The 17,886-nt window shown below is 40.5% G+C and overlaps 1 protein-coding gene across 7 annotated transcripts in view; it reads left to right on the top strand.

The window, feature by feature from the left end:
• Positions 1 to 17,886, top strand: part of UBE2F (ubiquitin conjugating enzyme E2 F (putative)) — a 195,252-nt gene that overhangs the window by 165,445 nt on the left and 11,921 nt on the right. For 5 of the 7 annotated variants that reach the window (XM_058185880.1, XM_058185862.1, XM_058185909.1 and 2 more), the window contains exons 8-9: positions 1,411 to 1,443; positions 17,351 to 17,413. In XM_058185880.1, coding sequence (XP_058041863.1) covers positions 1,411 to 1,443; positions 17,351 to 17,413 — 96 coding nt within the window. The remainder of the gene's footprint in view (positions 1 to 1,410; positions 1,444 to 17,350; positions 17,414 to 17,886) is intronic. The other 2 variants (XM_058185899.1, XM_058185919.1) reach the window with 1 other exon arrangement.

The following is a 17,886-nucleotide window of genomic DNA, read 5'->3' as shown; positions in this document are numbered from 1 at the left end:
GTTTTTTTCTTTTTCTTTAGAAAAATTGAATCTTATTAAGTGATAATGAATTTTATTTTTTTAATTTACAGTTTTATATACAGAAATGCCAGAGAATCATTATCAATCAATTTCATGGTTACATAGTCCATGTAACAATCTATATTACATCCTATATTACAACAAAATTACTTTTTGTGAGAAAATTTAGTATTTCTATTTTTAACCAGGAATGTCATGTCCAAAAAACCAACCAAAAAACCTTAAACTTGGAATTCTGACTCCCATATAATCCTGATCAATTCAGTCTGTTGAAGTATTTCTACTGTCAAGAGCAAAGAATAGTTCATTTAATGTGCTGATAAAGTATCCACTGATACTTTTTTCATTTTCAGAGAAAGACATATTTAGAATGGATTTTTGTATGTAGTGATATAATTATTAAAGCTAATGAAGTCAAATAATATTTTAAATGTGAGTGATACAGTATGTTTATATTTGCTATTTATTTCCATTGTTTGCTACTTTATGGAAACAAAACCAAGAGGCTACAAATAGCAAAAAATAAATTATATTTTTTGGCTAATTGACACTGGTTAAATCCACTTGGTGTAATTTCATTAACAGAATACTCTTTGATCCTTGGAAGATTTCTATCAGTGAGGCAGGAAGAAATTGTTAGCAGTTCCCAGCAGTGCTTATAAACAGTACCACACTGTTTCAAAAGAGTCCCTTCAACTCACTAGAATAAATTGAGAAATAGTAATAAAGGGAGTAGAATAGGCAAGAGGAAATTGCCAAAATCATTTCTTTAAACCGTTGTTAATCACTAAAGGCATATAATTAGTCAAACAGCCAGCTAACCAGCATATTTTATTCTCATAGCTTGGGTATCATTTAGCTTGGAAAGTCTGAGAATATGTCAGAATGTAATAGAGCAGGCATGTCCAACCTTTTGGTTGCCTGCACTACATTGAGTGAAGAGGAATTTTCTTGGGCTGCATATAAACTATATAATATAGTTAATGTATATAAATGCACACAATAATGTTAAAACCTTATGGTCTTGTGGGTCGAGAGCCGTGTGCACTCCACTGGACATGTCTGCTGTAGAGCTTTAAGATAAACATACCTGATAACAGGGATATAAAAATCAGGAACTAGGGAATTTAAATTTAAATGGTTGCATAGTTTCAAAGATTTGCATTTGTTTGCAAATTTGCAAATCAGGTTCTTGAAAAATTATGAAATTCATAAGGATGTTTCCAGTAGTTTCATGATCTTTCTGATTGTCTGCCTATCTATCTATCTATCTATCTATCTATCTATCTATCTATCTATCTATCTATCTATCTATCTATCTATCTGTTTTTATATATAATGCATTTGAGATATTTAATTTTGGTTGAATCCTTTTTTTCCCCTTTTCAGGATGTTGTTTGGGGATTAAACTCTTTATTTACTGTAAGTAACCTCACTGAATGAGTGTGTATTTTGATTAATCTGCTGATATAATAAACCAGCCTTAATAGAACAGATTAGTCCTTACAATTTCCAAAACCTATTGATTCAAAATCTACACGCTTCTTGTAACTTTTGAAAACTAACACATTTATTATGGTGTAAATATCTTTTGACTAGAGTCCTTTGTTAGATATATCTGATAAAGTGGGCTCTAGTAAAAAAAAACATGCTTCATTAGCCCCATGTTTGCTCCTTCCTAAGTGATGAAAATTGGTAAACTAACAAAAATGAAGGGATAATTTACCCTGTTTTCAATCACCCCCCACCCCCCAAGTAAATATAGACTTATTATCTTGGCACAAATACAAAGCAAAACACATCCCCCATATCTAATTGAAACCTGAGCTCTGGCCACTTATGCAATGTGCAGCAATATCAACAAGAGCCTCAGAGCTTTATCAGAAGACATTGACTTTGGCATTCCTCCTAGGTAGCTTACTTTCCACCATAGACTCATGATGATGGTTTTGCTCCAAGTTTCATCCTTCATGGAGTATTCCAAATCTTTGGGTTTGGCAAGAGCTCTGCCTGACCTCTTCTTATAGCATACCATGTAAAGGCAACTCCTACATTTCTCCCATATTGTTTTTAAATCACAGATCTGTGTAATTTCAATAATCTTAAAATTTCCTTTAAATTTTAAGTTGTTCCTTTTCTTTCCAGTCTTTCAGTTCGTGTTTTGGGTTCACTTGGGTTTATTTGATTTTTGCTGCTCTGCTTCTTTGCTGTTAAGCACTTTGATTTTAGTAACCTGTAAGGATCTCTTCTGCAAGTATGCTCAGTAAATCACATACAAGGTAAACTGATTACCCCTCACACCTACTCTAGGAATAAGCACAAGAATTCCAGAAGCCAACTTTTGCTTCATATTGCTAAAGGCATAAATGTGGTCAAGCTGCTCAGCAGGTCACTTTGAGCAGAAGACAGTTCATATCCATGCAAATAGGTCTATTTCTTACTGTTACTGCTGGCTAGGAGAATATAAAAAATGTTTTGTTCCTTATCATTCTTCTTCTTATACTTGTAAGTAGTAAGTGGCAGTGCAGGAATGATTGTGGTTCCAGTATAGTATGTACTTTTAGATCTTGATTGAATAATTAAATAATAATTGGATTGAATAATCCATCGTTGGTGATGTTATGGAGATTGACCTTTGTGATCTTTATCTAACCCACCTAACATAGTTTTTTTAAAGGCTTCTGAGTTAAATTATCTATTATGCCATTTCTAAGCATACTGAAAATACCGAGTTAATAAAAGGGACTATACAGGTAATCCTCAATTTGTGACCACAATACAGTCCAAAATATCTGTTGCTAAGCGAGACAATTGATAAGTGAGTTTTGCCAATCTGTTGCCAGTGAACCAGTTGCCAAGCATCCAAATTTTGATCACATGACCATAGGGATGTTAATAAAGGTAAGTGTGAAAAATGTTCATAGGTCACTTTTTTTGGTGCCATTATAACTTTAAACTGTCACTAAATGAATGGTTGTAAGCCAAGGGCCTTGACAAGTCCTACACCTTTTTTTAAACACTCCCTCTCTAACTCTACCATAATAGCCTTGTAATCACAAGAGTATTTGAAGCAACAATACTTAGAGGGAAAGAAAGGAGGTGTCAGGCCTGCCTCCATTCAGAAAGAAAGAAAACCTCCAACTCCATTGAGATAGAGACGGAGTACTTTTACTGAATTTGAAATGATAGCAAAAGCAAGACAAGATCTGATTCAAAGCATGCAAAAGTTACAGACTGAAACTTTCCCCAAATCCCTCCCCCCACAGGGTCCCTTGCTGAGTGTCCAATCAATGTCCAGTATGATGTTGTATGAAGCTCATATTCCGGTATTTTGCCCATCTGGAGCCCTAGGACAGTTGGCCTTGACAGGATGTAAACAAGTCCACTCCGTGGCGCAGTAATTCTAGAGAGCAAACCTCCCTTTTAGTTCACATGGAACTTTACCTCACCAGCTCACTTCCCTAACCCAAATGCCATGTGCCATGTCCCCATTACTATGGCAACCAATAGCAAACCAACTCAGAACGTTGAGCAGATGTCTGAATTGAAGTGTATTTAGAAAACCATTGATGACCATCTGTCCAAATCACTACACCTCGAGTAGGTGATCCATCTGTAAATACTGTCAAGGCTTCAGGAAGAGGAGAGCGAACAAAAACAGAAGAAAAAGAGAGATTTAATGTACTTGTAATAACTATTCAAGGATCTTTAGGCAAAGAATAGCTAATATCACCAAGATACTGAGAAAAAATAATTTGATATGAGTCAGAGACAGTCATTAAATGTTCATGTTCAAGTTCAAGTTTAGTACGAGTGAAAGCAATACCATCCAAGTCTCGACCTGTTAATTGTAGAGCTCGTCTCCATGCCTTAATAATTAGTTCCTCTAAAGCTGACTGATAAGGAAAAATATTTCGCGGAGGAGAAGCAGATAAATTTAACCATTCATGAATGTTTATTGCCTTTTCAGTAAAGAGAGAATAAAGACATCCAGTAGGTAATGGTGAAGTAGGAAGAATTGCTAACCATAGTCCCATAGCTGTGGAAGCTATTCTATCAACATATCACAGTCTAACTTAAGTTAGAATATCATGTGGACAATTCTTCTGCAAGGTGATGAGAGACACCAAGTCTCCAGGATGCTTGGAACCTTTTAACAAAGAGAAAAGAGGTAACATTTCTCCTGTAGAGATTTGAAAATATGGACGAGCCCAATTAATTATGCCTAACAATTTCTGCCATTGAACTAAAGTATATGAAGTTTGCACTTTCAGCCCAGGTAATATAGGAATAGAAGAAGATTGTAAAACTTTATGCCCCAAATATGTGTAAGGTGCAGTGCGTTGTATTTTTTTAGGAGCTATATAGAGCCCCCTTCTGGCCACAATGGCAGTCAGTTTTTGTAACACTTGTTCTTCATCAAAATCTTGGCCAGCAATTAAAATATCATCCATATAATGATAGACTAAATAAGAAGGAAATTGATCACGAAAAGGTTGCAAAGTTTGATCCACAACATGTTGGTATAAAGTAGGAGAATTTAACATACCCTGAGGTAAAACACACCAATGATAGCGTTTTGTAGGTTGACTATTATTTAACACAGGCATAGTAAAAGCAAATTTTTCTTTGTCCTGTGGCTGTAAAGGAATAGTAAAGAAGCAATCTTTCAAATCCACAAACAGTAATTTATGAGACTGTAGGATTAAATTAGGATTTGGAAGATCACATTGTAAAGGTCCCATAGGTTGAATACACTTATTTATCTGGCAAAGATCATGCAAAACTCTCCGTTTTCCACTTTTCTTTTTGATAACAAAAACAGGAGTATTCCACGGACTAGTGGAAGGCTCAATATGACCAGCAGCCAGTTGCTCCTGTACTAGAGAATGAAGAGCAATCAATTTTTCAGATGATAAAGGCCATTGCTCAATCCAAACAGGTTCGGAATAAATCCATTTAAGAGGAAGCGCCATCATCTAAAACCAGATGAGCATTGAGAAGAGAAAGAAGATCCCTGCCCCATATATTAGTATGAATATCTAAAATATAAGGTTGTAAAGAGACAGACTTACCTGCAGAAATTGTGATGATTATAGGACGAGTGCTTTGCCAGGCAGCTGTGGACCCACCAATGCCCCATAAGGAATTAACAGCACGTTTGGGCCATTGCACGAGCCACTGTAAAAGAGAGATGACAGTAACATCGGCACCTGTATCCAGCAATCCCTGAAAAGGTTGCTTATTAAGATACAATGTAAGAAGTGGCTGAAGAGAGGTGACTGGATGAAGAAGCCCTACAGAAAGAGAGGTAGAGCCAAATCCAGCTTCACCATGGTGCCCTGTGCCAGAAGCAGGAACCTCATTTGGAAGGAAAAGCAGTTGTGCCACAGAAGAGCCTTTAGAGAGAAGTTGTGGAATATTAACCCATATTTGCATAAGAATAACCCCAGTATAATCAGAATCAATAATCCCTGGAACCACAAAACAGCCCAATTTATGAGCAGAAGAATGTGGTAAAAGAAGACCAACTAGTCCAGAAGGAATAGAACCAGTGTACTGAGAAGGCACAAGTTTAACTTCTAAAGGAAACTTAAAATCCAAATCTTCTTGAGTAATTAAATCGACCCCAGTGCTACCGGCTGGGGCGGCACGGGAGAGGGAGGTAGTGTGACGGAAAAGGCATGCTTTGTTTTCTGGGTGGGTACCACACCCATTGGCAAGTTTCCCGAGCGAAAGCGACACTGATTAGCCCAATGAAACCCCTTTTTGCAAATAGGACATTTCTTGGAAGGACGGTTAACACCAGTAGATGGCGTAGAATGATAATCTTTTTGAAAATGACCAGATTTCCCACATCTGAAACAATTCCCTATGGGCTTCTGTCTTTTCTGAATAGCAGCAGCTAATAAATGCATCTTGTATGTCTAAGACCCTATATCCTGACAGACACATAACATATCTGCTAGAGTGTAGTGATCTGTGGCTTTCAAAGGTTGCAGAGCACATTTACAATCTGTTAGTATTTTCAATAGCTAACTGACGTAACAATTCTCCTGCAGCTTCCTGATGATCAAATTACTGACGAATAGCCTTTGAAAGTCGTTCTATAAAATCAGTGTAAGGCTCCGTTGCTCCCTGATGTATATTAGAAAAATTAGCTCGTGGCTCACCAGCTTGTGGAACTTTCAAAAAAGCCCTAAAAGCACACTCAGAAACTATAGCTAAGATAGCGGGAGGAAGAACAACTTGTGCAAGAATGGTTGCAAATTGACCTGACCCAAATAATTGTTCTACTGTGTAAGCACCACCCCCCTCCTAAAGCAGCAGCCTGGGCATGACGCATATATTCACTTTCCCAAACAACATATTGCATGGAAGACAGAATCATGTGAAATACCTGCTTCCAGTCTTCAGGAACCATAGTATAACCATTCTTAATTCCTTCTAGCAGACCCCTTGTAAAATTTCCACTAATTTTACAAGAGGCCTTATAATCACTAACCATAATCTGTGATAGCTTTCTTCAACTCCCGTAAGATTTGATATGGCAAGCCCTCCCATTCTGCTATCTGCTGATCAGCCTGAGGTCCTGGATGATATTGAATAGGACATACAGACAACAATTCAGCTAATTCTTCCCCAGAAATAGCAGCATCCTTCTTACAAGTGTCCACTCTCTTTTGAAAAGAAGATTGCGGAACGATGTCAGGAGGAGGCTTTTGTCCAGTATCATGAGGAGCAGGAGGCAACAAAAACTTATTTTCAGATACCGGAGGACACACCACAGCAGTAGATACTGAGGCGAAGGAGGTGTTAAAAGATAAACTTCCTTATGACCAAATGTTTCTATAGCATGGCAACATAAATGCCAAACATGCAAAATCTCTATCTCTGCCCTTAGCTCGGAATGCAAAATTGTTCCAATTTTCTCCCAGTCTGACAATTTTAAAGAGCCCTTTACGGGATACCATAAACATTGTGAAGCAATCTCACGGACCAGCCGAAAGAGAGCACGCTGCAACACTACTTTATCATTTTTCTTAAAAAGATAACCTAACTCATCTGCATTCTTTCTTTGTTCCTGAGAAAGCAAAGACCCCATACTTACAGAAACCAAAAAATGGTTGTAGAAACCCGAAGGCTGTCGGTGCACCTATCCTTGGCAGACGAAGTAAGAGGTCCCGGTTCCAGGCGCCAATTGTTGAAACGACCTGAGGGTTGATGATAATGAATCAGACTTTTTCCAGAATCAGCAGTAACCAGAATCAGCAGAATAATCCAATTTTTATTGAACATTACACAAAGTTTATATAGCTTTTCATAGCTCAGCTAACATATGTGTTACTTCATTATTGGATAATGAATTTCCAAGGCACAATAATTGGATAGTAATTACATCATTGGCTTTCAGGCGAATATGCGTGTATGCAAGGAAGATAAAGCAACAAATGTTTCAGGTTATACTTTGTTTCATCCTGTATCGTTGTATATGCTGGGAACACTGCTTAAATGAGGTGTGCCATCTGAGATAAGAGTGCTACCCGCATTCCAAAACATACATAAAATATTAACCCTTCATTATCAAAGTAGAATTCCATGCTGGAGATCCAGCTGACATTCGGCCCTCCTGCAGTAGAGGCGTTAGCACTAAAGGAAAAAAACAATAAAGGACATAGAATACAGAGAGTAGCCTACATACAGGAGCATAAAGGAACATTATGGTTTATCAGGGTATTTTTGGTGAAACAACTGAAGGAGTTTGGGAGCCCAAACCCATCCACCCATTCAGATTGTGAGTCAGGGGAATGTTTCCAGACCACCAAATAAACTATCAAATAAATAAATAAACCAAATAAACTTTCCCTCTATGTTTCCTGGAGTCCAGGGTTTCCTTGACTTCAAAGTGCTGTTCCCCTTCTATGAGTAGGGAAATTTGAGGGGGGCAGGCTGAAGACAAGACACAAGTTCAGGCTTGAGCAAGCTAACATGAAATCCTGGGTGGATCTGCCTAAGGGTTTGGGCAGTTCTAACTGTACTTTGACCGGGTTGATGATTCTGACTATGGGGAAGAGCTTACATAAATGGGCCCCAGTTACTTTGATTTTTGGGTGGTTTGTAAGTACTTTGTAGGGTGGTTTGTAAGTACTTTGTAGATAGGAAAACCTTGTCCCCCACTTGGAATTCTTTTGGTTTAACTCTTTTCTTGTCAGCCTGTTTCTTATAGGCCTGATGTGCCTCATCCCATGCCTTACGGGTGACTGGCCAAATGCATTGTAGCTGTTCAATCCACTCTATTAAGGAGGGGATCCTCAGGCAGTTCTGGTATAGGGATGTAATCCTGACTAGAATAAACTTTTAACGGGGTGAAGCCAGTGCTACTATCGATTGAGTTATTGTAAGCAACCTCTGTGAATGGCAGGAGGTTGGCCTAGTTTTCCTGCTGGTAATTTATGTAGCATCTAAGGTACTGTTCTAGAACCAAGTTAGTGCGTTCACAGTCCCCTTTAGTTTGGGGTGGGGTGGGTGGAGCTTAGACTCTCGGAAGAGTCTAACAACTTCAGGAATTCCCACAAGAAGTGGGAGGTAAATTGTACGCCCCTATCCAAAATAATATGATCAGGAACACCATGTAACCTATACACATGTTGAATAAATATTTTAGCGAGTGTTTTAACAGAGGATATTTTGGAGTTTGGAAAGTAAATCCGTAATCACCCAAATGACCGTATTCCCCCCACTCTCAGGTAATTCAGCAATAAAATCCATAGATACTTCCTTCCATGGGCACTAGGACTGGTGACACTGGAGGAGTCCAGCAGGATTTTCTGGGGGTCTCTTAGCAGCAGCACACATAGGACAGCTGGCCACATATGACTCTATGTCCTTTTTCAATGAAGGCCACCAAAACTGCCGTTTTACCAGGTGTAAAGTCTTCACAAAACCAAAGTGCCCAGCAGCTTTTGAATCATGGGCCAGTTGCAACACAGTCTCCCTAAGACTGGCAGGTACATAGTTTAGCACCAATGCACGCTAGGCCACCTCACATTGTGCACTCTTGTGTGGGACAGAAACCAACCATCATTTTTCAGCTCCCCTTTCAACTCTTCGCATAAGTCATTGGAGAGAGTGAAGTCCAACTTTTTCTGGACTCTGGTAACCCCCAGGGCAGCTAGTCGCTTAGAAGAGATGACTGGATGGATCACTTCTGGCCTAGCACTATTATTGTACTGGGGCCATCTAGATAAAGCATCTGCCATAAAGTTCTTTCCCAGAGGAATGTAGTGCAAGGAAAAGTTAAAATGGTTAAAGTATTGCACCCAACAAATTTTTTTGGGTGACAGTTTTCTGGGAGTTTTTAGGGCTTTCAGGTTTTTATGTCCACACCTCAAATGGGTGCTTTGCTCATTCAAGGAAATGTCTTCAAGTTAATAGGGCCCGTCGGACCACAAATGCTTCTTCCTTCTTCCAAATTGCCCATCTCCTCTCAGTTTCCGTTAATTTCCTGGAGGTGTAAGCATAGAGTTGTAAGGCCCCTTTGACGTTAGCCTGCAAGAGCACGCCCCCCACAGCTACATCGCTGGCGTCTGCCTGGACCACAATGGGGTCATCCGTGTCACAATGTTTAAGTACGGGTTCAACCACAAATAGCTGCTTGAGTTTCTCAAATGCTGCTTGGCATTCCATCATCCACTCAAAGTGGCGGCTAGGCTTGAGCTTGGCCTCTGTCTTCAGGAGGTTGGTAATGGGTAATGCAATATTAGCAAATGAGGTGATGAATTGAGGGGTGCCTACTCAAAGACCACCCACACTTTCTCAGAATCTATCTCTATTGCCTCATGATATACAGTAACCCAAACACTCAATTTTATCCTGTGAAACTCGCACTTCGACAATTTGGCATACAGTTCAGTGGCCCTGAGTTTTTTCAGGACTGCATGCACTAACTTCACATGTTCCTCCATAGTTTCAGCACCCTATTTATTTATTTATTTATTATTTAAATTTCTATACCGCCCTTCTCCCGAAGGACTCAGGGCGGTTCACAGCCAGATAAAAATACACAATAATATTACAATATAAATACAATTAAAATACAATTAAAAAACTTATTCAATTGGCCGAGATTAAAAATTTAGAATAAATAATAAAAAACCCATTAAAAACCCATAAATTTAAAAAACTAACCCAGTCCTGCACAGATGAATAAGTGAATAAGCACTCATAGCTTCACAGGGATGGTCATCGGAGCCACATGTTGACATACCAGGAGTTTGGCGTCGATCTTACTCTCCGGTGAGGTCGGAGTTCCCAGGTCCTGGGCAGGAGGGGCGAACTCAGTGACATCTGACACCTTCAGCACTGTTTCATGGTGCTTTGCTTATGACCATTTTTCACACTTAACAACTGTTGCAGCATCCTTGTGGTTACATGATCAAAATTCGTACACCTGGTAACTGGTGTGTGTTTATGACAGTGTTCTGACCCAGGCTTCCTTAGAAATTAAACAGCACAAACTTAGTCCCGGCAAACCTCTTTAATTCATATGGCTGTAAATTACCTTCATTTACAGTCTACAAGGCTTGATAAACAGTCAACACCCACCTATCTCACGTGGAATGCTGCCAAAGAGCTAATTTTCAGATGCAGGGCAAGGCCAAACTTGGCAGTCACAAACCGAAGTTTCAAATCTTGAATCGGCCATATGAATTAATTGCTTCCTGCAAAAGCTCACATCCCGTTCACTTCTCTTTTATGTCTTATGGAAGGGGCCAATCATCTCCAAGCCTTACTCCCAAGTCGACCCTATTTCCTTAATTGTTCCTGTCTCCTGACAGCTCTGCACATGCGCACCCTGGGAACAGGCTCATGTTGTTCTTCTGCCTCGCTGATGTCAGACTTCGGAGGCAGCAAAGAACTACCAGATGGCCTTGGTCCCCTCTCTGCCTCTGACTCAGAGCCATTGTCCAAACCTTCCCCAGACTCCAGAACTGGCCCATGTTCCTCCCCAACTTCTTCACTGTCGGAATCTGCTGCCAGCTCTACTGGCTGCTGGCGGACCACAGGAGACAGTTGCAGTGTCTTGGACCATGTGATCACCTTTTGTGACTTTCTGACAAGTAAAATCCATGGGGAAACAAGTTTTGTTTAACAACCATGATACTAACTTAACTGCACTGATTCATTTAACAATTGTGGCAAGAAAGATTGTAAACTGGGGCAAAACTTACTTAACTAGACTCTCTCAGGATGTTTCTATTAGGTTAGAATAGGGGTCCCCAAACTGGACCATGGCCCACTACCAGGTCATGGCCGAATCACCACCAGGGAACAAGCATTTGTACCTGCGCACGGCCCCAAATCCACGAGCATTGCAGGTGGTTACGGCCCCACTTGCGCGAGCCTCATTGCAGGCACTTGCAGTCCCATGCATGTAAGCCTCATGGGTCCTTGCAGTCCCACTCGTGTGAGTGTCGCAAAAAGTTGTGGCCCCACTTGCATGAGCCTCATTGCGGGTGCTTGCAATCCTACTCACACGAGCCTCATTGTGGGCAGTCGTGGCCCTACTTGCGCGAGCATCATTGTAGTGCTTGTGGTCCCACTCACATGAGCCTCGTTGCATGCAGTTTCAGCATCACTTGTGCAAGCATCGCCACAAATGTGGTCGCTTGTGCACGCGCATGCACCTGCCCCTCCCACAAAATCATCCCCTCTTTCCCTCCTCCCCCAGATCTGGGCAGCCAACCCAGAAAGGTTTGGGAACTTTGGGTTAGAATATTATAGCTTTAGTTTAGCAAGATTCTGTCCATCAGGTGTAAACAAATAAAGAATTGTACTTGATTGGGTCTTGCTGTCTCATTTCTGGGCTTGATTAATATCTTGATTAACGAAAGTTATAACTTTTTTACCTTCTAGATATATCCTGAGGGGTTCTAGGTTATTGCTAAAAGTATCTCACTGCTCCTGCAGGTGCTCATTCCATTATACCTGAGCACTACCTGTAGTTTCTTCACTAAGTAACAATTGCTTTACTATCATTTATCTGTTTTTCCAGGCAAATGTATCATTCCTTTATTTTGAGTACCATCTGGCATATTAAAACACCTAAAAGTCAAATTATGTAGTCAAGGTGTGTATTTCACCTTCAGATCAAATACATTGTCCTTCTGCATCTGAAATAAATAATATTGTACAGTAAAAATGCAGAAGAATCCTGTATGATAATTAAAGTCACAATCTACTGAGATCTGTAACATCCTGCACAGTTTGCTAACTTACATCACTTTATTCTATTTGTGTATCTGTGCTTTCTGCCATATAACAGCCCAAGAATATAAGACATGGAATATTGCCTTTGGGTCCCACGATGTTCTTACACGGAACATCCCATTCCTTCATCAGGATATACTGCTACCAGGAAAGCAGCTAAGGAAAAAAGAAATCACATAATTAGAAATTTCTGAGTTTGGTGGAATAAATAAAATAAATAAATATAGAAATATTATTCATGACAGAATATTAACATTCTGTAGCATTTCCAGACCGAACTAGTGCAAATATCTGAGAAACTCATCTAAACCTTGGACAGATAATATGTTTCTACCAAAGCTATATTTTCACCTTAGTGACATGAAAATCAACTATTTTTATCCTTCATAATTGCTTCTTTGCTCCGAGAATGTTAAGGATTTTTGACATTTTGGCATCTCTTTAGCTAAAATTAGTTTCAATTTAGTATGTTTCAAGTAAGCAAATGACCACACTGCTATGCTCTAGTTTAAACTGCCTACTTTCAAGAAGGATCGGGGTGGAATGCTACTGGTTTGCTCCAGTTCAGGCGAACCGGTAGTGATATAAATTCAGGTGAACCAGTAGTAAAAAAATGCTTTAAAAAGTAGAAAAAAATGCTCTGAAGATCACAGCTGTGCTGCACGATCGTTGGAACCTTTTTTTTACTTTTTTAAAGCATTTTTTTACTACCGGTTTGGGCGAATAGGTAGTAAAAAATGCTTAAAAAGTAAAAAAAAAGTTGGCCATGCGCACCCAGTCACATGACATCCCCCCCACCAAGCCATACCCACAGAACCGATAGCAAAAAGATTTGCATTTCACCACTGTGTTGGATGTGTTCAGTGTAATCAATTGGAGAGTTTAGCGGGTACTAAAGCCCGTCTCCATCTACAAATGTCCAAGGTTGATTGCTATGTTAGGCCCTGTGAGGCCTGTCTGGTAATACACACAAGCATGCGTAAATGAATACATGGTTTTCAAATGTAAGTATCCCAGGTAGGTGAAATACATGTATACGACCTCTTAATGTGTTCACAAACACATCCTCATACACAAATATACATCATCATGTCTGCCCAGTCACACATGCACACAACCTCCATAAACTTACATATACCATATAGTTGGATGAGTAATTTTGCAGCAGCACAGCTATTTTGAACATTTTCTTTGTGACTCTGGGCAGCATATAATAAAAATAAATAATAAAAAACTAAAAATGCAGCAATTTAAACCCAAAATTGCTAAGAATGGAATTACAGGTAATCCTTAAGTTACAAATGTATTGGAACCTGCCAATTACATTCATAACCCGAGGATTCATTGGCGTGAACCATATAAAGTGAACGTGAAAACTCCCTGCTTTCACACACGCATTCGCTAATCGAATGTGCAGGTCATTATGTGCACAAGGTATCTTGGGGTGAGGAAAGCCATAGGGGACGTAGTGATGAAACAGGCTACCCAAGAACTCTCCTGATGAAGTGAGATACCTCATGTTCCCCACAGTTGCTTCTCCCCACATCCTGCCACGCTGGCTCTCACTTACTTATGGAGATCCTATCTGCCACATTTTTAGCACCGAGGCTTTTTGCAAAGACGACCAGAGCCTAGAGGGAGATTGTGTTCCTCTAGGCCAGTGCTTCTCAAATAGTGGGGCGTGCCCCCCAGGGGGGGCGCGAGGCTCCGTAAAGGGGGGCGCGTTTGACACGAGCCTGTCGGAGCCATCTTTTAATAATGATACTATTTACAGTCGCACGGGGGGCGCGAAAAATGTTTTCTTCTTCCTAGGGGGGCATGACAGAAAATAATTGAGAAGCTCTAGGCTCTGATCATCTTTACAAAAACCTCTTCTGCTGAAAATGGAGTCCGGGAAGGACGCTTTTTGCAAAGACAACTGGATCCTCGAGGGACATAATCTCCCTCTAGGCTCCGATCATCTTTGTAAAATCATTTGCACTAAAAAAAGCCCTTGCTGCCACGTACCTCCCGAGCTCCATTTTCAGCATGAGTGCTTTTTGCAGAAATGACTGGAGCCTAGAGGGATGCAATTTCCTTCTAGGCTTTAGCAAGCCTTTGCAAAAAACCTTTGCTGGCAAAAACGCAGCCCTGGAGGGACATGCTGGCCCCTCCCGGGCTCCATTCTTGCCAGCAAAGGCTTTTTGCTAAGACAATTGGAGCTTACAGGGACACAATCTCTCGCTCCTGCAGGCTTCAGCAAGAAAATGGCAAATGGAGGAAAGGCCTGAAGCACCAAAGCCTTCCCTCCATTTTAAAGCCTTTGGCCGCGGATCTCGTCCAGGCTTCAATTCACAGAAAACAGAGGCCTAAAGTGTGAGATCTTGGATTACTGATCTTGTGTGATCTCGTGGTACTTTAGGCCTCTGTTCTCTGTGAATGCACCAAAAGCCTGAAGTAACAAAGGAGGCAAAGAAACCATGGCAGAGAGGCTTGCTAAATCTTTGCACGGTAAGTGAGTCTTCATAGGCCCAGTGCTAGGAGTGAAATTAAAAAATTCCCCCTACCAGTTCTGTGGGTGTGGCTTGTTGGGGGGAAGTTATGTGACTGGGTGGACACGGCCAACTCCACATCACTCACATCGAGGGGCTCCTCACCGGCCCCTCCCCTCCCAGCCACTCATTGTCACTAATGGAAGGAAAATGGAGAGGGGAATATTCCTGCCTACCATCCTTCCCTCAGTCTGTGCTGAGATTGAGGAATGGATGACAGGCAGGAAAATCCCCTTCCCCATTTTCCTGCCTTTCACAAAAACGGTTCCATTCCAGCTGCTCCCCTCCCCCGTCCCCCTCCCTCCTGGGGACTACTTTAAAAGGGACAGGCTGCAGCAGCTCCATTGTGAATGGAGGGAGAAAAGTTAGCATTCTCTCTGCTGCATTTAACATTGAATTCTGTGGCAGAGCGAATGCTAAGTTTTCTCCCTCCATTCACAACAGAGCTGCTGCTCCCCTCCTGGCCCCCTCCCTCCTGGGGACTACCTTAAAGAGACGAGCTGCAGCAGCTCCATTCTGAATGGAGAGAGAATTCTCTCTGCTGCATTTAACTTTGAATTCTGTAGAATATCAAGTGGCCAGAAGAGGTGATTGCCCGAGCATGGATGGGGTAATTACTACCGGTTCGGCAAACTGATGCCCATAATCCCTAGCGGTTCACCCGAACCAGTCTGAATCGGTAGGATTTCACCCCTGTCCAGTGCCCATGGAGACCGAGACTGGTGGGGGAGGGAATAGGCAGTGTGAATGTTGTAGTGCCTCTGATCATTCCTATGGGTGAACAACTGCCATGGTGCTACAATGTTCGTAACTTCAGGACTATGTCGTAAGTACTTTGGGGGAAGGGGGTGTTAATGTCATAACTGAATGGTCATTAAGTGAACTGTTGTAACTTGAGGACTAACTGTATTTCCATTATTGGAAGGGATAGAATAGCCATGAGATTTCCTGTGATGGGAGAGTCAGGGCCTGTCAGGTTACAAGGGAAGGTATGTCAGGAGGTTAGCAAACATATATTCCACAGGTACTACATTTGCAAACTCCCAATCTTAAATCACTTTTAGATCTCAATCATTTTAATTGTTAGATTTCTCCATTATTTTTCTGCTTATCCACTTACTGTAGAGCTTGTGAAGTTGAAATTGATTCAGTTTCCCTGCTTCCATTCACTCATCTTTATTAGCTAATAAAGAACTCTAGAGGTACATGTTTTGTTCTTTTTCTTTATACTAGCATCTTACTAGACAAATGAAGATGAATAATTATTACACTTTGTCCTTAACTTAATAGCCATTCATTTAATCACAGTTTATATTTACAATGGCTGTGAAAAAAGTGATTTAGAACCAGTTGTCACATTTACAACCATTGCAGTATCCCTACAGTCATATACTGTATTTTTGGGACTATAAGACGCACCGGACTATAAGACGCACCTAAATTTACAGGAGGAAAACAAGAAAAAAATAGTTTTCGCCCTCCCAGGCCCCCAGAAGTACTCTGCAGTGTGCCACACTGCCCATTTTTGCCAGAAATGGTCCCTTTTGGGGCTCCTGAACTCTCCATGCATCGCGTTTTTGCCCTCCCAGGCCCCCAGAAGCACTCTGCAGTGCTCTGTTTTTGGCCTGCAGAGGGCTTCTGGGGCCGGGGAGGGCTAAAATGCGACATGTGGAGGGCCTTGGAGCCCAAAAATGGGCCCGTTCTTGGTGAAAATGAGCCCATTTTTGGCAAAAATTGGTTATGTGAAGCACTGCAGAGTGCTTCTGGGGGCTGGGGCAGGCGAAAATGTGACGTGCTAAGTGTTCGGGAGGCCAAAAACATCCATATTCGGTCTATAAGACACATCTAAATTTTCACCCACTTTTAGGGGGGAGGAAGGTGCATCTTATACTCCGAAAAATACGGTAATCAAACTTCCGATGCTCAGCAACTGGCATGTATTTACGATGGTTGTAGCATCCCATAGTCCTTGACTGTAGTAATTCACTTAACAACCATGGCAAAAAGATTATAAAAATGGGGCATGATTCACGTAATAACTGTCTTGCTTAGCAATGGAAATTTTGGGCTCAATTGTGATACAAGGACTACCTATATTGAGTTCAAATAGCACACTAGAGGTCCTGGAGAAATAAAAACTGCGGTCTGATAACTTGATTGCAGAATGTGATACTGTTAAACTAAGCCTTATTTATCCATTCATTCATCCCATCTTTCCCAGGGGAGCTAAAAGGCAGCATACATTGTGCTCCATCTTCCCATTTTTCCACACTGGCAATTTATGAAGCAGCCCTATATTACTGTTAGTATTACTAAATACTAATTTATGAAGCAACCCTAAATTACTATTCTATAGCCCTTGAATGTATTTAGAGATTAAATATGAATTTAGTGTCATTTTATATATACATACATATTCATGTATTTTATCCATACATGGAATATTTAAACCCATCAAGAAATAGAGACCCAATAATCATAATTTACAGCAAGCCTCTAAAAAAAATCCCTTATTTTGTATTTTTTAGGATCTCTTGAATTTTGATGATCCTTTAAATATTGAAGCTGCAGAACATCATTTACGTGACAAGGTGAGTAGCAGTGTATTGAAAATTACAATTCTACTGCTCATTTCTTAAAGTTTAATTTGGTCATTTTCAAAAGGGAATATGTAAATTAATATTTCCAAAGTATCATGGATTTGAAATGGATCTGAGTTCTAAAGGACATATAGCAACCTGACAGGTTATTGTACACCAGAATATCAAGCCAACAGACAGCCATGATGTTACATGCTTATGCTTTTAAAGAAAATTATTGCTTAAAGGAATTTAAAAATTGTCTAATGGGAATTTCTATTTCTTGAGTTGGCTTGAGTAGCTATGTTGAAGGAGGTATGGCTATAAGACTTTGCAATTTTAGACTAATTTTCTGCAGAATTGTCAGAATGACAATTAAGTAGCAATGTGCAACAAAAACGCCAATATTTTTGGAGAACTAGAGCAAACTGTTTATCTGAAATGAGAATTAAAGCATTGTCTGAACTTAGGAGGGCCATGACAGT

The sequence above is a fragment of the Ahaetulla prasina genome, chromosome 1 (assembly GCF_028640845.1).
Source record: "Ahaetulla prasina isolate Xishuangbanna chromosome 1, ASM2864084v1, whole genome shotgun sequence".
NCBI lineage: Eukaryota > Metazoa > Chordata > Lepidosauria > Squamata > Colubridae > Ahaetulla > Ahaetulla prasina.
The sequence above is the reverse complement of the archived record's forward strand: the minus strand, read 5'-3'. Positions and strand labels throughout refer to the sequence as shown.